This window comes from Phaethon aethereus, assembly GCF_964289735.1.
Source record: "Phaethon aethereus genome assembly, chromosome: 13".
NCBI lineage: Eukaryota > Metazoa > Chordata > Aves > Phaethontiformes > Phaethontidae > Phaethon > Phaethon aethereus.
Window position 1 is genome coordinate 12584853 of NC_138589.1, and position 24776 is coordinate 12609628.

At 38.8% G+C, this 24776-nt stretch overlaps 1 protein-coding gene across 1 annotated transcript; it reads left to right on the forward strand.

Moving 5' to 3' along the window:
- Positions 1-8: 8 nt before the first annotated feature.
- On the forward strand, positions 9-23398 carry GPI (glucose-6-phosphate isomerase; the record flags this gene model as incomplete). Its single annotated transcript, XM_082005505.1, has 18 exons — positions 9-233; positions 5259-5349; positions 6253-6321; positions 9198-9317; positions 11379-11462; positions 11552-11698; positions 13428-13499; positions 14535-14579; positions 15409-15462; positions 16397-16457; positions 18127-18170; positions 18400-18552; positions 18912-19041; positions 19418-19494; positions 20837-20965; positions 21504-21579; positions 21662-21728; positions 23275-23398. Exons 1-18 carry the CDS (start codon positions 115-117, stop codon positions 23396-23398), a joined length of 1662 nt encoding a protein of 553 aa, XP_081861631.1. The 5' UTR covers positions 9-114.
- Positions 23399-24776: the final 1378 nt, after the last annotated feature.

Here is a 24776-nt window from a genome sequence, read left to right on the forward strand (position 1 = left end):
CGGCAAGAGGCCGCGTCGCCGCTATAAAAGCGGAGGCGGCAGCAGTAGCTCTGCTCGCGGTGGTTGCTTCCGTGCGCTAGTCCGTGTCCGCCTCAGCCCTCCCTGGCCGCTAACATGGCGCTGTCCGGCGACCCCCATTTCAAGAAGCTGGTGGAGTGGCACAAGGCGAACTCCTCCAAGCTCGTCCTGCGGCAGCTATTCGAGGCCGACAAGGATCGGTTCCAGAAGCTCAGGTGAGGCTGGGCGGCCCCCGCCCGCCTTCCCCCGCGGCTGAGCGGGGCAGCAGCCGCCCCTGCCCTCCCCAGCGACCGCCGCAGCCTGCCGGGCCCTCCAGCTGCCGGCACGCCGGGCGCTTCCGCGTGTGAGGCCCGGGGCTGTGCGGGGCTGGCTCCCTCTGTCCTCCCTCAGGTGGGCGCCACGGGAGCGACGGGGCCTCGCCGTGGGCGGGGGGATGCGCCCTGCCGGCGGTGGAGCGGGAGCGGGGCCCAGCGCGGGGGAGCGGCGTGCACACACGCGGCTGCTCGGATGGCTGCCGCTCCCGCCGGCGTGCGGGGGGGCTGGGGAAGGGCGGCTGCCGCTGGCTGAAGCCGCGCCGGCCGGCCGGAGGCCGATGGCGGGCCGAGCACACCCGCCCGGGTCGGGGGGGGCGCTCCTCGGCAGCCCCCGTAGAGGAGGGCGGCCGTGCGCGCTTGTCCTTGACTCATCCTTGCAGCAGGGTACGTGCCGGGAAGCACAGCGCCGGGCTGCGGCTCGCGCAGCGGCATTATGGGTCCTTCGTTTCTCAGTCTCTCGTCCCCGTGTGCTTAGTCATGATAAGCTCCGCGATAGGATCGCGAGGAGCCGTCATCCGTGTGCTCCTACCTGTCAGTAGTGCGGCGGTGCCTACCCCTGCCCTGAGATGGGGAACGGGGGGGATGTTTAGCAGGTGTAGCCCTCCCTTGCCTCATGCTGTCCGTATTACAGAAAAGGCGTTGCAGCGTATTTTTGCTGGAGGAGGAAGTAAGAAGTGGAAGCAGTATGATAACGTTCAGCGGCTTCATCCTGTTAAGTGGGACTAATGTTTTCTGTGCAGTGGAGACAGTGGTCTGGGAAGTCATGTGTGTGGCTACACTGTTGGGCTATACCAGCAATCAGAGAAGTCTAATACTGTGTAGATGCATCCCTGACTTGAGTTTTAAAGTGAGCCTGGGTAATATAGCTACAATGAGCTTCTGTTCTCAAGTGTTGAGACAAGACTTGTTGCATGTATCAAGCTTTTCATTAGCATCCGAGGTAAACCGACTTTTCTTTCATTCTGAGCTCATTTGATACTTCTTAAATTGTAATTAAACATCACATATGAAGTCCAGCATACCAGTATACAAGAGTGAAAAGATTGTTTGGATTGATGGGAAAAGTATATGAAATTTTTGGAGTATTGACTTCATCTGCTCTTCTAACAGGACTTTTTATACTGTTAAAGAACTTCATTAATGTTGTCTTCTAAATCTACTAGCTCTTCTCTAATAGAGCTAGTTCTGGTTGCAAGTTTTCCTTATCTCTAGCGTATCCCAAGAGACTGAATTTGGTAATATCCTTGGAACAAAGGAAAGCTGAAGCAAGCTAGCTAAAATCAAAAGGTGTATATATATGTATATGTGTGTATATATATAATGTTCCTTCCTGAATGGCTTAAGTGAGTATTCTTACTGGGGATGGCACTGCATCTTAATCTCATTGGCTGTCACTTTATTATCCAAGCTACTTTAACCATAAAATATATTTTCTCAGTCTCATATAGTGTGTATCTAATTGCTCTTGTGAATGTGTAACATACTTAAACTTTTTTGAGTGTTACACTGTCACTGTGTACAGTTAACCAAGGAGGAGATATTTGACAGGCATATGCTCATCTCTAATGTGTTTTCTCTATGCTGAAAGTAGTCACTGTGTCTCCTAGAATGTGTTTATCAGATTTTTTGTGAAATGTTCTTTACCAAGGTTCTCTCGTTCAAATAGCTGCCCAGATTAATGTCCTTTTGTGCTGCCCATAAGGATAGGAAACAGTTGAAGTGTTTTAAGTTTACTTAATCTATCTTAATCCTTTCTTTTCATTATTTCAGTCCTGTTTCCGGATAAACCAATACATTCTAGACTACCAGGAGAACTTTCTCATAGCAAAATACAGTTGCAGAACTGACAACCTGGGTTGGCAGATCTGCTTGTATACTTCTCACTGATTGCGACTTTATGAGCCAGATCAGCAGGATAATGGTAGTTAACATTTGTTGAAAGCCTAAGCAGTCTGGAGGCTTAGCCATAAGGTCCTCTCTAGTTTGCACTCCCTACTCATGTGAAATTAATCTTTATGAACAAATTTCAGTTAATTTTGCTAGGTGGTGTTATAAAATCATTGACTATCTCTCTTAGAAGGAAAAGGGAAATTCATATCCATGTAAAAGTGATTCCTGATACTGGTTCTGGAGAAATTTCAGACTGGTGTGAAAAATTTTTAATCTGAGTATTTTCTCTCTGAGCACAAGTATGTATTTAATGTTATAAGAACCTTACACTCACTGATTGTGTCCTACAGATATCAATAGAAAATCCTTTCTTCCTTTTGTCCTTTTATTCCTCAGAATGTGTATATCCTGTTTTCCTGATTGGGAGTGTAGTCAAACCTGTAGGGCACACTTTTGGCTTGCTTTGCCACCCAGATGCAAGGTCTGGTAGGAACAGTGGGTCTTAACAACTTGGTTGTTCACTAGAAAAACTCTATACTAGTTTTGAAGGGGTTAGAACTGATCTGGTGCAGCCATGATAAAACTCATCAGATAATAGATACCTGGATGCTGGTGAAGGTACTCTTGATGTAAATAGCTAGTGCAAGATATAAAGCACTAGTGTTACATTCCTGCTAGTTGGCTTGTCCATTATGCAGGATCAGAAAGAGCCTCCAGTCTAAATGGAAAACTAAATGGAAAACTTACCATGGGGGAATCTGTGTGTAATAATACATATAGGGGTTGTATACAGTTGTGTTAGTTTGTATTTGGATGGGAGATAAAATAATTCTGAGATGCTGCAGGTGACCTTCCAGTCAAGGGCTGCATTACTGAAATGTGGATGTGGCTTACGTGACAAGGCTCTTGTTCCACCTGGGTAGCACTACCATTAGCTGCTGCATTGCAGAATGGGTAGTGTAGCAGAAAGCAACCGAGCTGCAGCGTTTGGGGCTTCTGTTTGAAGCATGGATCCCTTGGTTTAGGGGTTTAAGATGAGATTACATTGCATGCTGTGTGTTCAACCTTGTGTGTGTCAAGTTATATCTGGTAGCTATTGCTTGCTTTTTCGCATGACATGTCTTGGGAGGCTGTCTTTCTGCAGTTTTTTCAGATAAGTAGTGATTTAATTCCAGCCAGAATTCAATGGGATATTTTGCCTTCTGGGTCTAATGAGATTGATTTTTTTTTTTTTTTTTAATTGATGTAAGTAAAGTAACAGTGAATTGTAGAAGTAAGGCATAGGTCAGGTAAACATAAAGAAAAGATTGTAAGGATTTCATGTTCGTGAAGTAGAAAGATAGTCTTTCCCAGTGTTCTATATTAAACTGTAGATGAGGATTTTAAGAGTTCTGTTTCTCTAAACTGAAGAAGTATTAGTATACCAATGGCCTTGTATCATTAGTAAAATGTGTTCAAATCTGAGACCTGTCTGTAAATAAATTGTGTCAAATCTCAAATAAAAAGACTTGAAATCTCAAATAGAAAGACTAAGGATTTGTTCTTATTATTCTTCTGTAATGTGTCAATAAATAGCAAATTTGGCAGGTGAGAGGTAACAGTCCTTCCCTTAGCTAGCCGTATTCCAGGTATCCTTGTGCTGGATGGTCAGGATTTCAGGATTACTGTTTGCTGCCCACTGAAGAGAAGGGCGATTAACAGTGTTGATACTGTTTTTTCTTACTTGCCTCATGTTCTTGCCTATAAAAGAAACACTCTTCTAAGATTGTGCTTGAAGACACCTTTCTTTCCTTATTTAGTGTCTCTTGTATTTTAAGACCAGAAAAAGGACATGTTACTGTGTTTTTCCTCAAGTTAATGAAACCACCCAAATGTCTAGGCCTCGCTGATTATTACTGTTATTGCAAGGTCAGCTCCATTCTTCCTTCATAGAATCTTGCCTATACTGTCATATTATATCTGTTTGGAATAGCAATTACGCCATGGTTTGTCCCTGTGAAGTCTCTGGTATATGTGGTCACTAAAATAACAGCGCGTACTTCTGTGCTCAAGTATTGGGAAAGAAAAAGCAGGGGAGATAATGAACAATGTGGAAACATTGAGAATGTAGATGCATGCAATTTCCTGTGGCTTTTGTATGTGAAGCAAAAGTGAGAGTAAGATGTAAAAGGCCTTCTGTGCTTTTAGAGAAGGACTACTGAAACAGAACTTCAATTTGTCAGTTTAGAGTAAATGTGTATATTTGGCTGTCAATTAGCGCAAAGAAATGGGTAGTAAAGGACTAGAGGGACTGTAGAACTTTTCACATAAATACCAGGCTAATGAATACAAACGGACTCACTTGCTTTATATTGTGCTACCATTTTCATGTTCCAGCTCCATTGTAAATCTAAAAGTGCTTGTATTTTGAAGTCTTAGGCTATAACCTTCAGATGAGGATTAGTTAAATCATTTGGACACTTCCACTGAGTCAGTGAGGACAGTGAGACTACACCATGCACAAATAGGGTTTAATTCTGCATAGTAGTTGACAGAATGCTTCTGTACGTGAAGCTGTATAGATTTTTAAATCAGGCTTGTTCAAGTTTCCATATAAAAGAATGACTCTTTGTTGAGAAGACCTGTTAGGAAGAAAGTTTAATTTTTTAGCAACAAAATAATGTGGTAAGCTTTTTATCTATGATATATTAGGAGAAGGCCAATTATTGCTACAGAATGCAATAATGCAATTGCTCAGTGAAAACAGAATGTGGTTGTCCAACTGTGCATTAAATATACTTCATTGTATTTGGACTTTCACAAGTAGAAAGTGGACACTGTAATTTAGCTTGTTGAAAACCATGGTCTTTAATTAAAACAACACACTAAGTCATTTTATGAAACTTGTGGGGCAAATTGGTCCCTCGGGTCATCTTTGCTAACTTAGTATAATTAGGATTCCAATTATTTTGTAATCTGTAGAGGAGTTATCATTGTCTTGTTTGAAAGAGTCACTCTTTAGGAATGTGCAATTAAACAACCTGTTTGTTTTGACAGCTTGACTTTGAATACTGATCATGGGGATATCTTACTGGATTATTCAAAGAACCTTGTTACAGAAGAAGTGATGAAAATGCTGATGGAACTGGTAACTCTTGAATTAATAAAAATTTTTTTAAAGTTAACTTTTACCTGCAACTGATTATTCCGGCATTGCTTATACATTTAGCTCTGAGAGACCATCAAAGTTAAAAGGCATCTGTTTACAAATCTTGGCACTGTTCAAAGTCTTGCATTTTCCTTTAGCCACAAGGTACAAAGCAATTTTTCAATGTGCAGATCTGTTTCTTGTGCTCACTGAAAAGATTTTTGTCTGTGTAATGGACCAGCTGGCATATGGCTCTATTATTGAGGTCTGCAGTAAAATAGGAGAGATTCATATGAAGTTGTAAGAGAAAGTCATGTCTTCTATACCTGCAGTTGAAACAATGCTTCATATGTCATGTAGTCTTAGTTTTGAGATTCATTTGCAGTTGGATGTATTTTAAGGAAGTAGTTTGTGTCACTAACTTCAATTTAGCATGGTATCCGTATTTACAACCCTTCCTTAACTATTGGATCAGCCAACAGCTTAGACCAGGTAGGGGACAGATTTTTAAAATGGGAAGAACTAGCAAAAATGGCTATAGCAAAATTACTTCTGCTACATTTCAGTTGAAAAAAAAATTAAGCTGGTACAAAGAATCATTAATGAATCCTGTAGCAGTATGACAAGATGAAACTGAGTAATTGAGAAGGATTCATTGCATCTTGGTCATTCAGTGCATGTTACTGTGTAACCTCTTAAGGAAATAAACAGCCTGCATAAAAATACTTGCTTTAAAATAAGAGAATAAATTTTAAATCTGGAATCTAGTCTTTTAATCCAATACAATGATTCTTGTTTCACTGTCTTGTGGTGGATGTTCATACTCTTCAGTGTAGCTGGACCTTTGTAGTGCATGTTGACTTCCTACTATTTTTAAGAGGAATCTATTTTTACATTTCTCAGGCAAAGTCAAGGGGTGTGGAGAGTGCCAGAGAGTGCATGTTCAGTGGAGAGAAGATCAACTTCACTGAGGTAAGGCTATTTCTGTCCATGCTTCTTTCCCCTCAGTTGTGCCTATATATTATAGATGTTCACGCATCTCTAAGTCTTGAAAAAACTTGTTCTAATTGTTACTCTGAAATAGTGAGTGGTTGCAATGTTTGTTGAACTACTTACATGAGGAATTCTTACAGCTTTGACAGACAAAAGAAAGTGTGTGTGAATAAAGCTATTCAATCCTCCCTTCAACACACATCTTAAAAAATACCACCAAAATCTCTAAAAAAAAATTTATCTTCTCTTCCCTTTTTTGTAGATGGGAAGATGAGTTAGATCTTGCAAAGGGCGTGGAGCAGAGTATTGCATTCCAGGTGTCCCTTACATGCTGCTTTTGCCTAATGTCAATGTTCATAAAGCTTAGTAAACTGCCTGCAAAGTTTTAGTGAGGATTGTATAAGACTTTCTGCTTTGGGTTTTTGATGCTGCTTCTCTTTGTGTACGTTTAACAGTAGAGACTATAAACAGTCTTGGGAAATTAGCCACCAATTTCAGTAAGAGGATGAATATCTTGCTCTTTTTGTAGATCTGAAGGTTGTAATTATGGTTAAATCTTCACTAAAACATACAGAAAACCAACTGTACCTCTTCCCTGAAATTAAAAATAGGATGAAAACTGTAAACTCAACAGTATAATGTGATTTATTAGCCTGCCTTAAACATTAAAGACTATTTAGTATGTTTGAGGTAAAATCAGAGCTCAGTATTTCCTTTGGCTTGGTTATTGACTGATTTAGCTGTTGCACAAGCTGTTTGCTTAAAGCAACTCAGCAGTTGGACATTGTATTGTTTGAATGCTATGTGTTTGTAAAAATGCACGGGCAGAAACAGACAAAGCTTCACTGGAAAAATGATTCCTCTTCCTTCTGTATTAATGCCTTCAATTCACAGATGTAATTCTAGCTAGTGGGAAAAGAGGGCAATAAGTCTTAAATCTACCTGGAGGATTGTTTTCTCAGATACTGCCTCTTACTAGCCCCACGTAACACAAATTATTACAGGGTTAGCCCATCTCTGGCCATATGTTATGGAGCTACTCTTCATTGTCTACATGAGAGCAAACATAGCAGCTGAAGTCTTCTCAGAAGGGTGCAGTTTTCACAGAAAGCACTTAAAGACAATATTAAACTGTGATGTGTTTGGTTTTTCCTGCTTGCTCATTTTCCTGCTGTCTTGATACGGCAACTTCATGTAGCTATTACCTGCATGATGAGTCTAGAAACCTCTGTTTCATTATCAGGCTGTTTCTCATTTACATTCAGAAGTTGACTTGAAATTAGATTTGGTTTGTTTAATTTTTCTGTTTGTATAGAATATCAAATCATGTTGGTTTGACTCTGGGATATGACTGTGGACAATGTGAAATTATCATGAGACCTTAAAAACAGGATGCTATCAAACAGCACGAATGAATAAACCTAAAGCAGTAAGACAGAAGGGAACTGCTTAATGGCAAGAACTGACTTGTCCACTACTCTTGTTCTGATTTAGAACATTTTTTACCTATTTGTCTTAAGTATTTAAGACTTGTCTGTATTTGATGCTGCAGGCATTGGCTGCATGGAGGTGTGCTTATGTGGAAATTCTTTATAGTACACCCAAGTGTGTCATTGCCAGGTGTTTGTCCCAGCTGAGTTAAAACTTGCAGCTTGATATGGCACAAAGACAGTGCATTACAAGGTAACTCATATCTGACCACTCGTTATGGGGACAATCTTCATAGCCCAGCCCATATTTAGAAAATACTTTGGTTTAACAGTAGACATCAGGTCAAATACGATTGCTTCTCTTGATCAAGACAAAGCTTCCTTCAAGCCTGATAGTGAGCATTATTTACCAAATAATAGTGTTCCATGGCTGAGTGTTGCAAAAAAATTGCCTCTGTTCACCCCAAACTTAAGTGGGTACACTTTGACAATTACCAGCTGAATGGGCTTTTTCATATTCCAAGTCAGTAACCACAAACTCAATGATTTTTGAATTAGCATTTGGTATTTAAATCATAACTTGGCAGTGCATATTGTCTGTGTTGTCTTTGTCTCACAATGCCTCTCATTGTAGCGAGGAACAATGAGGTAGAGCAGACTAATTTTTTAATTTGTTCATTAGTATTGAATAACTCCTTCATTCTAGATTAAAGCTGTTAAGCTCCTGAACAGGCAAATCACAGGCCAAATTTCAGTGCTTTTGGCTTGTGTATAACTGTATAAGATGGTACATGCTAACAGATTTTTTTCTCATAACACAACTATCACCTACATACCTGGTGTGCAAATATTCAGGGAACTTTTAAGTGTGGGCAGTGGATAGAAAAACGTGGCTATTGTATTCCTTTGTCAAATGTTTTAAATACATATTTTTTTCTCTTCCTATAGGAAATGAAGTACTGGGGACAATTGAGAAAATACTAGAGAAAATAACTTTGCTTGTTATAATTGATTTTCAGTATCATCATTAATAGGAAACAACTTCATCCTTGTATACCTGAAGCATGCCAAATTGATTAAGATCAGAACACTGAATATTGCAGAACTCTGAACCTCAATCATTAAATGCTTTTCAAGGGATCTTGAGTTTTCTTTTTGAAGTAAACAAATAAGCTATTTGTTTTCTGTGCATATTATATGCTTTTTAAGCCCTCTCCATTGATTCTGTGAAGTGAGAGGGTGACTTAGCTGGTGATGAGTGTGTTTGTATACACGTACGCACACAAACTACTGCTCTGCTAATTCCAGTTAATCTAAAGGACTTCTAAGTCTTGAAGATTGTACTGCCCTCTGGATGAGGCACCTGAGGCCCCTGAGTATAATTTGGGACTAGCTTCATCTATTTTTTTCCTCTTCTTGTTTCAGAACCGAGCTGTGCTTCATATTGCTCTAAGAAATCGTTCCAATGTGCCAATACTTGTAGATGGGAAGGATGTTGTTCCAGAAGTAAACAAAGTGTTGGACAAAATGAAACACTTCTGCCAGGTATAAAGTAGCACCATAGCTTATTTTTGATGTATTTGTTCTATACTCAGCCAGGTTCTGACATGTGTATTGTGAAGCATTGATGGTAGGCTGGTTGACATGAATTATTAATGTCCTTGTTTGAGGGTTATAATAGTTATGGCTCAAGCATGGAGTTAGAGCTGGTTTTAGTATGTTGGCTTTTCTCTTCGTTGCCAGTTGGATTTTTCTTTAATGGAATCTCTGGACCTTGCTCTTTTAGCAGTAACCTTGTATTTACTTCAGAAGTCTTGTAAATCATTAAGTACCATTCAAATATTGTCTTAATTCTTCTTGCTAATTTTTCAACAACAAGACTCTGTCAAGTAGAAACTCCATCTTAAAATTTGTGTGAAATCAAGAGAGAGGTGGAAGCTCACAGATCACTTGCAACTTGATTATGGTCTACTTCAATAGTTTCCTAAATATCTTGTGCATTTAGGTCAGATTGCTTTATGATTCTATTCTGTTTGCAGCTTTAGCAGCATGAAAGTTTTTTTTGTTCCCTAGTTAGATACAGCAATTAACCATTATCTTCAAAGATCATTAATTGTTCTTTGATTCTGTACGTCTTTAAAATAGACATCTGTCAGATTAGTCAAGGAAATGCTCTAAAGAACTTAGAGCCCTCTAACAATGTCAAATTTGTGTGATAAAACAAATCGGTAAAAGCTCACCAAATAGTTTTAGTATATTTTAAACATGTCCGTGAGGAACTGGACCTGCTTGGTTGCTATTGTGAGTCTTATCCAGGTGGTAGTGGCCAGTATCACTGCCAACTCATACTTGTTAACCTATACAAAATGAGCCTGGATTATGTCCATTTCCTAATGGATAAATGCCAAAACCACAATAACTGACACTAATTGGTCTGAATTTGGTAGTTTCTTCAGAAAGAATTGAATTGCCACAGGGATTCAATGGTCTGTTTTCTGCTGTAGAGTTTTTAGCTGATTAAGATTTGGTAGTGCAAAACAAGAGTTTTCACTGCTGCCACTCTCTCCATTGCTAGATGGTTTCAATCATCAGAGCCTGTGAATATCACTTTACATGCAGATGTATCTTCTCTGCAAAACAAAAATCATGTTAAGCAGTTCCTTTGGAAAGACTAACAAGATGCTTGTTTCAGTCGACTCACTAAGACAGATGAGACTTTAAAACTATGGCAACATCATCTACGGCTACAGGAATGGATTTTCTGTTTAGAAAAATAGAAAGCTTTAATTTAAACATCTGTAGGGAAGGAGAGCAATTATCAGCATAACCAGGTGATTTGTTGTAGAAAAACTGCTTTAGGATTGGGGAATGTATGTAGAAGTGTGCATGATAATAGAAAGATTCCTTTTGTGATTGGAACAAATTTAATGTTCCAATTAAATGGTGGTACATAATAGACAAAATTCAATGCAGTCTTTTGGTATTACTTAATGATTGTAATTTTGTTTGTTAGAAGTATCAGTGACTGTTAAAACAGTACAGGTTTCTGCTCTATTCTTGCTATGTGCTGTTAAAGGTGAAGCCCAGAAATAAATCTTAGTGCAAAACATACGTGCAATAGGAAAGCTTTTTGAATGTTTGGATTGCCAATAAATATCTACCTGCATGGCTTTATTCATATCTTAATGTCTTCCGGTTTAGTTAGTGATGTTGCTTCTAATTAAAGAACCCTTTAAGGTTCAAGTATTTGTCACAAATAGTTTAATACCCAAGATTTTTTCATTTTTAGCTTGATTTCTTTTGCCTTTGCCAAAACTCTGTTGTGAATGCTATAGCAGTCCACAGAGAAGGAGAGTTTGATCTTGCAGTGTGTTTTCTAGATTTGTGCATTAGACTTCTAACACTTAATGAAGTGTCGTCTTAGACATAACCAAATGTCTAGCTGAGAAGGTAGCTTTGAGTGTGGGCTTTAAAATCTAGAAGTTTGAAAGTTGTCTTTGGAGACTTTCTACATCAATGCCTGAAAACACAACCTATTTCCAATGTTAGAATCACTAATTTTACTGTAAGTATAAAATAGTCATGGCAGGTTTTTTTTTGCTGCAGAGAGTCCGTAGCGGTGAATGGAAAGGCTACACTGGAAAGGCTATCACTGATGTGGTCAATATTGGGATTGGTGGCTCTGACCTGGTAAGCTCCTGAATTCCATACATCTCCAACATCTTTTTGTGTTTACATGCTTGCAATGAAGATAAAATATAATTGTTGCTTCTATCCAGGGCCCTCTGATGGTAACTGAAGCCCTGAAACCATATTCCAAGGGAGGCCCTCGTGTTTGGTTTGTATCCAACATTGATGGTACTCATATAGCCAAAACCCTGGCTGAGCTTAAACCAGACACAACGCTCTTCATCATTGCATCAAAGGTATGTCTAATACAAGCACTGGGGTTGTGACTTTCTCTAACTGTAAAGGACTGAGTCAGAATAGAGATCTATCCACAGGAAGATCTAGATTAGGGACTTCTAGTATAGAATATTTCTAAACAGACCTGTTGTGATTCATCCTAAACTTGCAGTACAAGCTTGTGTTGCTACAGAAAGACGTAGGAATCCAGAAGTCAAGTGCTGAAAATTACTTAACCTAAACAAGTAAGACACATGAGCAATTTCATGTTGTCTAGTGTGTATTTCTCAGTCAACACAAGTTTAAGTATTATTCACAAAAGTTTATTTTACTGTACTTCTCTCTGGGTGGAAGGTAGGATCCTATGTAGTTAATTCTTTGAAATTCAAGATCCTGTTGTTTCATTCCTTCCTTTTATTTGAAGTTACTTTTCGTCCTTTAGATAAAGTACAGTGTTACTTGTTAAGTGTTCTGGTTTTTGCATTAATGTTTTGAATTAATGAATTGTATGTAGTTTGGGAATCTTCAGTCTGTTTTAGGGTAGTAGCAAAGTATCTTCACCTAAGTAACTTAAATGCTGAGTTCCTTGAGCACTATAAATACTAAAATTCTGTAGTTAAAGAGGTAAAGATAGTCTGCTGGTAGTTTATAAGATGACACATTTCTGAATGCAGATTTAATAGCTGCCTTTTTTAAGTCTTGCCTTGTTAATAACTTATTCTGTAAGTGTAACTGCTAGCTGCCATCTTCCTTTGAAGAATGCTTCTGTCTCAGCAGAGGAAACTTCATAGTTATGTAACTTGGGTTGCCTTCATTTGTAAAGCACAGTAGAACCTTTTTGCTGTTGAAAATCTGCAACAAATGAACATGTGTGTAATGCTGGCCATGCTCTGCAGTGGTGCTCATTATCTTATCTTGGCAATACTGCAGCTGAGCAACAGCTTATGGAATAATAAGGAAACTTCACAAAGTAATACTAATGGCCACTTTGAATAATTGAGTTCAAGGATCACGGTTCAAAGGCTTGGAAGACTGCCAAATTGAAAGAGTAACACTTCAATTTCTGTTTGCCAGACTGTAGTTAGATAATTGGATATATTTGGAAGAGGATGAATGGTGTTTTTTTGTTTTCCATAACAGACCTGTGTTTCATAATGAAATATTTCTGGAGATGGATGAGACTAGGTTGAATCTAGTGTTCCCCCTTAAAGCTAAATTTTGATGGTTGAGTAAATCAGAATGGTTGTAGATACTTGCAAAACTGCATGACTGAACTTCTGTGCACACTTCATGAAGCAGGAAAATGTTTTCCTCTAATCAGCAAAATGAAGCTTAGCAGAAATGAGTGTTCCTACATGAAAAAGTAGGAGTTGAACAAGAGGACAATCCAGATAGGTTGATACTCAATTAGTTCCTTTTTAGTTGAATGGTAAAACTTCGTATTTAGTGAAAGACTAAAGTAGAAAATTTTAGTCTCAAGGTTTTGCATAACAGTTTAGGGGAGGGACGGTAGGAACTAGGGAATAATTATTTGAATTCCAGATATATGCTAGTTTAAAGCTAGATAGATAAATTCAGAAACAATAGTCTTCACTGGATTTATAAGCTTGCATTTTTGCAAGCAGCTGCCTATTATGAACATGTAGAATAATTCTGCTCTGATTATCTGGAACATACATTTCAGTAGCCTGAGCTTCTTTCAGGTTTAAGTACAGTGTTTTACATACTTCCTTGTTTTCCAATGTGCAGACTTTCACCACGCAAGAAACTATCACCAATGCAGAAACAGCTAAAGAGTGGTTCTTACATGCTGCTAATGATGTAAGTCTGATATTTTTAGGTTACGTAACAGAATGCAACAGCTTTCCATTGTGTGGTTTCTCCCTGGTCATTCTGTGTGCTTTGGAGCAGAGCCAATAGCTGCCCAAACGTAAGCTGTATAGTTCAGCAAATGCTATAGATATGACATTTCAGTACTTCATGGTTAGTGACAGGCTGTTATGTCTGATCAAAGTGATAAAACCACTAGTTTTTCATTATAAATGGTTGTCATGCATTATTCTCCCAAATCCTGCCTGTTCAGTAATAGTGTACCATTTGCCTTGGAGCTGGCTTAATTTGGTGGAACCACTGATACAGAAATCCAAGAATATGGTGTCTGTGTGATATTACCTTCCAATTCTTGGCAAATCTTTAAAAACTAGAAATGAAGCTATGGTTGGAGGGATATAATGATACTTCTATGGCAGATGGCTATGATATAAATAGAAACCTTGTATTTGGATCATTCTCTCTTATTTCTAAGAAAAAAGCAGATACTGCCTGCTGAGGTAACTAAGATGGTCTTTAACCTGTTGTAGTCAGGGTAGCTGTGCTTGGTTTGAAAGCTGGGCTTTGAAATTCCTCTTTACACTACTGTTGCAGACAACTCGTCTTTGTTCACCAGAACACTTACTGAAAGACCAAAGTCTAAATCTGGAAATGGAGACTTATCAGTAACTCCAGTTATCTTGATCTTTTGACTCTAGCCGGAAGGGTAGTGCATGTACAACAAACTCCATCTGCTCCAAAGTGGTGGTAGTGATGTTCCAAACTGATAACATACTCTTAAGGAAATAGTGTGCTGCTCCAAGCAGTGACTGCTTCCAGAGGGCTTCCTGAGAATGTTATCAGAATGTTATCTTCAGACAAGCATGCTGCTAGATACCACACTGAATGTGAATGATGTGAATGAGGGCAAAAATAACTGATAGTCAACAGTATTTTCTTTAAATGTATATGGTAGCAGGTCAACTTTATGACTAGAAATCAAATAATTAGCATTCTAGATCTAACAATCTGTTTATTTTTATTAAGCCTTCAGCTGTGGCCAAGCATTTTGTTGCCTTGTCTACCAATGGTGTAAGTATAACAAATCTATTTTATTTTTCCTGTGTACCTTTTAAGATGGTCTCATTTTAAAATCCAGTAAGGAAGCCTATCTTTTAAGACACCATTACTTGAATACCAATAGTAAACCTTCCTCTTGAAAGGAAGCATATTTTTTTCTGCTAAAGAAATAACTGAAACATTTCTAGAGTAATGAACTGTAGCAAGATAGGACCTTCATTATAGATTTGTGCTTTTTCTGTTAGAGCTTTAAATGTGAAATCAAGATCTCTTATACTTGAAATGACTATCCTGTTATTAATGAGTGTTACCTGCTTAAGTGTGAGTGAATGTAGTTATTATGTAAATAAATACTACTCTCCTAGACTCCAAGGAAGTGCTGAAGTGATGCAGGTGTGAATAATCTGTACCATATGATCATAATGTACCTTGGTATGGTGTTTCTTTCAAACATATGAAGTAGAAAGACCAATAGCAATTAGAAGAAGACTCTGCAATAATTGAGGGGCTGTCAGGTACTGTGGTGTGAAGTTCCTCCCTTCCATTCTGGTTCTGTTAAATGTAAACTGAATGTCAGTCCAACTCTTAACTATATTGCCACTTAGATTGATCAGAAAATGAGTGTATGTCAGTGATTTTATTTGAGAATACTGAATAGTGATAGTGATCTCTGGAAATGAAGGTATACTGTTTTCTGATGTATGCTATGTATTTTTAAAATAGAGGCTGTAATTGGGGAATTGTGTATTAATAGGTACTGAATTTTTTAACTTGCTAGACATAAAGCTTTTTAAGAATGTTGGGTTTGCTTATGACGTTCTTACGTACGTTTTTATTCTAGCCTAAAGTTAAAGATTTTGGAATTGACCCAGAGAACATGTTTGAGTTTTGGGATGTAAGTAAATGTCTAATTTTCTGTGGTAGATGTTAAGTATTAGAATAATCTAACTTGCTTCAGAAAATGTTAACAAGATGTGAAGAAACTGCCAAAACCCCTAAACTGTAGTAGTTACATTCTCTGTACTGAAACACCTGAAGACTCATAACTAAAGGCAAACTGAGAACAGGCAAGCAAGACAGTCTTTCTCTTGGCCATTCCATTAAAAACTTGTAGTCAAAGGTCTGAAGAGGAGCCCTCTATATTCTTGGCTGTCTAATCAGCTGTTGGGTAACAGGAGATACAAATCTTAGCTTATTTCGCTGTGTAAGTAGTTATTATAAGCTGTGACATTTGACTGGTTGAGTCTACTGTATATAACCTAGGCCTGTAAAGGTCAACAGTCAGAAACAGGAGCCTAATTGGATATTTTATAGCAGATGCATATTGTAAGTATACTGCCTTTAGTCCTGGCCCTTATACTTAATCAGAAACAGGTTGCTTTAGGTCTCATTGACTATATGCCTGACAAACTAGATCTTAAAGCTGCTGTTTAGAAATAACCTAGAGCATTACCTTTCCTTAGTATCATAATCTTGCTGAAGCAGGCTTTACCTATAGAGGAGTGATATTAAGAAAGCGGTTAATACAAGCTGCAAATTCAGTATTTGGAAGTGAACTGGAATCATCAAGGGATCTGCTTCAACAGATGTTATATAAATTGGACAAGTAGGATAACTCTGAAGTCTCAAAAAATGCATACTTGAGGATTCATTAGGGGGCTACTGTAAGGTGCAGGTTCCCTTAACCATGCCATATAATACATAGTGAATTATCACTAGAAGGAATATTGATTTTGCTGACAGTGGTCTAAATACATGGTGCTATTTTCTAATAGTTTGAATTTAAAAGCCTTGCATTTGTCCTGTCTAAACCAATCTCTTGTTTTCAGTGGGTTGGTGGTCGCTACTCTCTGTGGTCTGCTATTGGTCTCTCCATTGCCCTGCATATTGGTAGGTATCCCTATGGCGTAACAATGTCAAGAATTAATCTGTTTGCTTCAGGAATATAATTATGGAATGGATTAACAATAGTGGACTGTGGATCAGATTTGGGACAAATACTATTTTTAACCAGCCTACTGTGGTTGGATGTTTGTGCTAAAAAGCTATCTCTAATGCAGTGGAAATGTTGGAATTTTAGTACTGTAAATGCGGTTTTGGAAATTACTCATACTTAGGTAAAAATAGTCAAATTGCATCTCTGGCATAGTCACTTGCATAGCCAGAAGTACTTGATTTATATAAAGCTGTGTAGTGTTGAAAACTAGACCTTGCAGCTTGACATAACTAAACTATTTGAGTAGGGTATTTAGTTTCTGTGAATACATACACACAACACATCAAAATCTATGTCTCCAGTTCTGCATACAAGCTCTGTTTAGCAGTTTGCTATCTCCTTCCCCTGTTAATACTTTTTGTCCACAGTACTTGTTCTTCTAGGCTGTAGAGCCTAATGATACAGGAATGCTGTTTCTGTCTGCAGTTGATCATAGAGCAAACATAGACCCTCCACATTGATCCCCACCCACTTGTATTGTTATGGGGTAGCATTGGCATTTCTGATCTCAAGTGCAGGTGGAGACTACACAGTGAATGTCAAAGAGCTCTAAGAACTGCTGTTTCTTGGTGAGCAGACTGTTCAGCAGCCTTGCATTTGTTGCCTCATCATTTCTTTCAGATACTTAGTGTGAAACCATAATGTCACTTATTTTTCTAAATAAAAGCTAGAATTCCCTTAGGCTGAGGTTAGAAAAACATTGGATTTGATGTTTTTGTAATACGAATAGGAGTTATGTGTAGAAAAAGCTATGTGAACAGCAAAATAAACTTCAGTTAGGCACTTACTGTTTTGTCTGCAATAAACTACTCATCTCTGCTGTCACACAGATTTAGTGCTGACTGCTGACATGCCAGTGTATCTGTGCTTTTTGCTCTTATGTCTTTGTCTCCCAAAGCTGGCTTCTGACCACAGGTAGAGATGCTGCCTGGATTGCCAAACACTTCATGTCCACTTTTCCATATCAGAATTGAGATTTCTGGCTTTGCAGGAAAGGATGGTACTAGTTAAACTACTCATTAGTGAAAACAAATGGTGATTTAAATACCCTAATTACAGAGCAAAGAAAAATCAGATTAATTGTGAAGACAACAGGGAAGGGGGGGACCTTTTTCTTTGAGAAGACCTTATTACAGTTGTTTCTCCTCAGACGAACACAGAAATCCCTGGTGTACTAACTTTACACTGTTATTTGAGGGCATGTCTCCCACTGGCTGTGAAGTGACTAGGTGTTCAGACTTGCTGGAAACTATGTAGCCTTTAATACAGAGCCTGGTTTTAACGCCTCTGTCTTCCAGTTGCTCATTCTGTTTCAATGGGGATTTTAAGTAAAAGTTTGTTTCATGAAGTTGGACTTGCTCTGAAGTCCAGGCTTTAATCATAGCTAAATATATCTGGCTGTGGGATGCAAATTTCAGGAGAAGTTAAAGTGCAACTTTAAATGCAACTAGTAGTTGGGAGCCTTGCTGCATATGAGGAATCTCAACTGTTTTATGATTGTGTCTGAGAATAATCAAGTTTGAGTTATAATAGTAAATACAAACTGACTTTTTCTATTGTTAGGTTTTGACAACTTTGAAAGCCTGCTTGCAGGAGCCCACTGGATGGTGAGTGATAGATGCCTATTTCAGATTTGTTCCTTTTAAGAGTTGTTAGTAAGATAACTGAAAGCAGGTTGGTTTCTAAAGTTCAGCTCCCCGTGTCTTCTCAGTGTTTCTAAAATGACCGCTTAGGATGCTCTCTCTGGATCAAAACAACAACAAAAACAATTTAAGAGTTGGGAAGGGTGACAATTGCTTTATCGAAAGGGTAATTCTTTTCCTTTGTGTCATATAGGATAATCATTTCCACACTGCCCCACTGGAGAAGAACATGCCTGTTCTGTTGGCCATGCTAGGGGTCTGGTATATAAATTGCTATGGATGTGAAACCCATGCCCTCCTGCCCTATGACCAATACATGCACCGCTTTGCTGCCTACTTCCAGCAGGTAAGAGTCAGACAGAGTAAAGATTTCAAGAAGCAAATTTGTAGATATGCATCTGCCCTGGTTCTAGGACCTGAATGGATGTTTCTAGGTTAAAATTGCAATCACATAAATTCATGTAATCAAGGGCCTAAAGAGACTGGTGCCAAGGTTGATATCGGCTTATTTGCTCAGTTAATCTACAGATTTTGTTTTATAAAATGTCCATTATCTTGGTGTCCATAAATTAAGCAGCTATATCACTGATACTTATGAGTGCTGCTTGTTTATAGAAATTTCATTATAGTTGAAGTATGTATGGAAACTTCTACTGATACTGTGTGCTTCTGCAAGAACAGTGATACTGACATTCCCTTTTCTAGGGTGATATGGAATCTAATGGCAAATACATTACCAAGAAAGGCTCTCGTGTGGACTACAGTACTGGCCCTATTGTGTGGGGAGAGCCTGGCACCAATGGGCAGCATGCTTTTTACCAGCTCATTCATCAAGGTAAACTGAAACTATTCTATACCTTCTTTTGGAATTAAATTCTGAATGGCTACAAAGCTGCAAAAGAGCCTACAGAATTGACATTGGTTTAGACATTGGACTCTTGCCTAAAGTAGCATCACTTTGCTATGGTGCTCTTAATTAGTGCCTTTAGAAGGCTACAAGATGCAGGTTTTAACCCTACGATAAGGAGGGTCGACTAAAGCTGAAACTACAGAGCTGTGTTGCCACTTCCCCCTGCTGTTAACAAAAAAAGCTTTTTTAAAAAGCTTTTTAAAGTGGCTGAATCTTCCAGTAACTCTGAAAGTGGGGTGAGAATTGAAGGTTGTTTTAAGACTTTCCTGTTGCAGGCTTATTAACATGGCTTTTCTTACAGGAACTCGCATGATTCCCTGTGACTTTTTGATCCCAGTCCAGACCCAGCATCCAGTCAGAAATGGCTTGCATCACAAGGTAATAAGTCCTTTGTCAGGGCACCCATATTTTCTTGTGGGTGAAGGCACTGAAGCTTATTCAGTATTGCAATGTGTGAGATTTCTCAATGTCCATTTGAAACTATGCACATAGACTCTGTGCGCATTCACAATAGGTTTGAAAATATCTAAATTATAGTTACATTTTATATGTAATACAGTGATATTTTTGTTCTTGAAGAAATTGCAGCCACAGCTCTTGAGGCAGATCAATGGTGTGGCCTGTTGGCCTGCTGAGGCTGGGAAGAGTTGAGCAATTAGGTGTTTGGAAAGAAAATTCCTTGTAAGAAGAATTGTAAGGAGTGTAATTCTTGCAGAGTAGGAAGCAGCAAGTTCTCGGAGCTTACAAAAACTTCCTCAGAGGTGCTGTTGCAAGTCTTAAAATCTAGGACAAAATTTAGTGAGTATGCTAGCATGGTTAGGGTAATAGCCATCTGTACACAGATATTTTCTTTAAAAATATCCAATTAATATCAAATTATTACATGTAACGTATCATCCAGCTAAGGATTTCCAATGAACTGTGTCTAACAGTTTTTTAAGTTCCATAGGTAGAAAAAATCTCTTACTACTACTTACTGCATACTTCAGAAAAAGTGTCTTTCCTAACTACATATCAATCTTGTCATGATTTCAGATTGCAAGTGCTATTTAAATGGTGTAATAGTAATTTTTTGTCAAGTAACACCAAGTACAGGTGAAAGTTTTAGATGACTTTTTGCAAAAGAAGGGGAGAAAAGGTTTCATTCAAGTGTCAATACAGTAGAAGTTTATCTTCAGTGTAACTGGTAGGACAAAACCACATATGATTTTGCAAGCTAACATGAGGCAGGGAATAGGAAACTAAACTACTGTATTGGTAGGGATTGGTATATGGTATGCTGGGGGGGTTTACCTTCATATAGAGTAGGTAGATCTTAGCTGGTTACTTTTGACTAATCTTTGCTTTCCACGTATATGGTGTAGCATGGGATGAAAGTACAGACTATAGTGGATGAAAGGGGTGTGTGAAACCCCAACTCCTTTGTGGTCACTGGGAGGCATGCTCTCGGTTTCAGCAGGGACAGGATTCTGCAAAACCATCCTGGCTGGCTGTGGATACATGCACTATTAAAATAGTAATAGAGTCTTCCAGCACTGAGGTAAAAAGCAGTAGTGGGCAATATACAGTTTAAAACTACTGCACATTTTACTGCCATAGTGTTAAGAACAAGGGTTGTAACTCTGGACTTGTTCTCGGTCTAGATTCAAGCACCTGGGTATCACTATTCCAGCTAAGGAAACAGTAGCTTCAGTTGATGGTTTTTATTTCTACTTGCTAGATCCTTTTGGCCAATTTCCTTGCTCAGACTGAGGCCTTGATGAAAGGAAAGACTGCTGATGAAGCTCGTAAGGAACTTCAAGCGGCAGGACTGAGCGGAGATGCTCTGGAGAAGCTTCTTCCCCATAAGGTAACCAGTTTTCGGCACTTGACAGCTTTGCTCTAGTTAGATACAGCGGTGGTGAGGGCATTGTGTTGGTCTGCTGCTCGACGGAGTTTGCCAGTGGGGCAGTGCCCTCCGGTGGCTGTCAAGTGCTACTGTCTTGACAGCCCTGAAGGTTGTGTTACAGGTTTTGCCTTGTCAGGTCTAGTGGAGCGGTCTGTGAATGGCGCTCTTGCTAAAGCATGCTGATCTGGAAGCCTTTTGCGGCATTTCAGAAAAGATGAGCTATTGTATCCCTGCCCCTGGGATACTGACTTGTATTTTACTCCTTCCTGTAGCCTATAGTAGCCAGTAACAGTGCTTGGAGACAAAATTTTGCCATTGTGTTTGTAATAAAACATGAAAATGTTTTTATTGTTGAAGTCGTTAGCCTTTAAAGCTTTCAGGATTTTGTATTTGCTGCTAATACAGATAATTCAATGTGAGCTATAAGGAATATTAACTGCAAGTTTCTGATGTGAGTTTTACCATGTACTGGGTAACAATGGAACTCTTGTTTTGAAAGGTCTTTGAGGGAAATCGACCAACCAATTCCATTGTGTTTACAAAACTCAACCCTTTCACTCTGGGAGCCATCATTGGTAAGTAGATTGATCTCTCATCTGTGAATGTTTATTAAGACTTTCTGATAAAGCTTACTGATAAATCTCTTTCTGCTTACAGCCATGTATGAGCACAAGATATTTGTTCAAGGAATTGTCTGGGATATTAACAGTTATGACCAGTGGGGGTAAGTCTCCTTGATCTGTTTCTTGTATACTTATTGACTGTGGTATTTGTTAATCTGTCATGACTTGGAGGAGACAATGAAAAAAGTGTTATACTTAAAATGATCATATAATAATTTGCTTTAAATGAAAACAGATTTGGGGGGGGATAAGTCACCATGTATCCTTGTTCAGCCATGCATGATGACTCTGTAGATAAAGATAACTCCTTAAAGTTGTGTTTAGTTTGATAAAAAATTCTATGAATGCAGAATAGAGGCAGTAGTAATGAGTAAAATAGTCAAGCAGGCTGAATACATGTTCTGAGAATTAGAAAGGGAAAATTTCCCATATGGAAGAGGAAAAATAATTATTTTTCCTCTAGAGACATTAAGTAGGCAGTTTGAATGGCATCTGTTAAGCAAAAGGCTGACCACCTCTTTTGTTATGCTGGAGATGCAAGAACATTCTTGGCAGATGTCTTTATATATACGAGCCCTAGGTCTAACACAAGGCTGCACGTGTGACCAAGACTCATGGTAGAGCTCCATGTGGAGAACAGCAGCCTTATGAGGAGTTTGTCTTTTTTTACTTTTAAAAATGGAAGACAATTAGGAGCTAATGAGATTCTTTTTAATCTGTAGTAATGTTAACTGTACTACATAATATATGAAGACGTATGCAGGGGAGAGGGAATGGAAATGAGTAAGATTTCTCATGTGAAACCTACTTATGCTGTGAGGGGTTATTTTGAAGAGCAAGTTTGCTCTACAGGTCTAGAATAGCAGTTTATATGAAGCTCTCAAAGGCTGAAGGATAGGTCTTTGTGTGTGTTTTCTTAGAGCTGTGCTACCACAGCACACTGTTTAACTAAAATTTTGTAGTAGAAACTGAAGATGGAAGACTAGCTAATAAAAGCTGTCTGCTATAAACTCTGAAATCAGGAGTGGAATAGGAGTAAGTACAGCTTTTACTGCAACACACGAAAATCTAGAATGGTATCTAAAACTAACTATGGAATGTGGGGATGGTGCAGGACCAGGCTAGTTTCTTGCAGCTGTTGGAATATCCTAGATTCTTATCCTGTCTGTGGCTGTAACTCCTGGATAGCATGCTGTAGTGTAAGGAAAGGCTTCCAGGCCTGCACCTCAGCTGTGGTTTCCTTGTCTTGGTGCTACAAATCAGTGTTATGAGTGATGTCATGTTCAACAGTGAACAGCAGCAAGCTGAATGCATTCTGCATTGGGGCAGGCTGCATAACACAAATGAGTAGTGAAGGGGAAAAGACTCCTCTTAACTTCTAAAACAAAACTTCCTCTCTTTAGACATCCTGTAATTTGAGAGCTGACTGTTCAGCTAAGCAGCTGTGAGAACTCCAGTTGTTCATGAATGGCACTGAGTTGAATAACATTACCTTTGTCAGTAATTTGTGAAGGGATAAACATTCATTGTAACGGTCACTGTCAAGTTGCTTTTTACTGGCACCTATTTTTAACATCAATGGATTGTAGTAAATACTGTAAGTTGTTAGCACTAATGTTTTTCTTTCTTCTGCTTTTATAAATGCAGAGTTGAACTTGGAAAACAACTTGCCAAGAAAATTGAGCCTGAACTGGAGTCAGATGCTCCAGTGACATCTCATGATAGCTCAACAAATGGGCTCATCAATTTCATCAAAAAACACAGAGCCTGAAATGCAAGTTTTGGAGGACATCGACAATCTAGCCACCGAATACCCAAATCTGTTGTAGTTGTGCTTTTTTAGCCACTTCTAACAAAAACAGCACTTTACAGATGTAGCTTTTTCACTTGTTGCAGTTAGTCTTGTTGTGTCAAGTGTTACAGATGAAAACTAGTTTTGTGAAACCCAGAGATTGTATAGTTGCTTTCTATTTTTGTGGCTGTTAATCTGTAAAGTGCAGCTGGTATGTTCCTGAGTTCTTATCCCTCAACTTCCTTAAAGGTGATCACATACAGATATTAGAAAATAAAAAGTAAAATGGATGAGTAAAAGTTCTTCACTCTATCTTTAACATGCAGACCTAGTAACACTTGCCTCACTGTGTAAGGTCCTCTGAAGCCAAGTAAACTAACTTCTGTCTTTTTGGACTGGTTGTGCTGTAAGGGGGAAACTAGAATGTGTTCAAAGACTTGACTCTACAGCTATAGGTTGTTCAGATTGCATAATCTGTATTTGAGTAAGATACAGATTTTTTCCAATGCTACTGTGAAAAGGAATGTTAGGTAAAAGATTTCCTGACCTCTCCGTAAGCTATGGAAGCCCTTTGTGGACCGTTACCCAAAAAGGAAGGAAGTTCCTGGAGTGACAGTGGTATCCTAATTTTCCAAACAGTTTTCAAGAATGTTTGAAGCAAAAGCTTTGGATCACTTGCAGAAGAAATGTATTTTTTGGTATCCTCCAGAGGCAGTTTTACTCTTAAATGAGCATCACTGTTGCAACAAAAAAAAGAACTTAACTATTTGTAAACAAGTTGCTTATATCTTCTTTCATTCTCTACCACTGTTAACCCCTCTCTGCTAGCAGACTGGCATGCTGTGGCTATTGTTCTGTAACACCTTGAATAAAGGCAAGACACAAGCATTGAAAGGAAAAATAAGATGTTAACTGTGGTTCTCATGCCCCAAAGTCATCATGACAGATGCCAATGTGGCTACAAAGTCTGAGCTGGTAGCTTTTAATGCACGTTTGCACAGATTCACTGGCAGGATCAAAAGCTTGATCTCAGATGTGGCACACTAAGAACTCTATACTGCTTGACAATCTGGCTGCATGGATTTGAGCTGTTAAACCCAGACAAAGTATACATAGTGCTCAGATGCTTTGGCTTTGATCAGCTATATAAAGCAATTTCTTTGCATAAAACATGGTCACAAAGAGAGAACCCACTAGAGGGAGGCATTGTATTTTCATATGAGGTTTTAAATCTTTCATCCAGCTGTGTAAAAGCATCTGCTAAAGTGCAACTTCATCCTCTCTCTAATAGCAACATATCTGTGTGTAGATGCCTATCATGGTTTGAGGGGTAAAGCCCACTGTTTTGTCTCAGTGC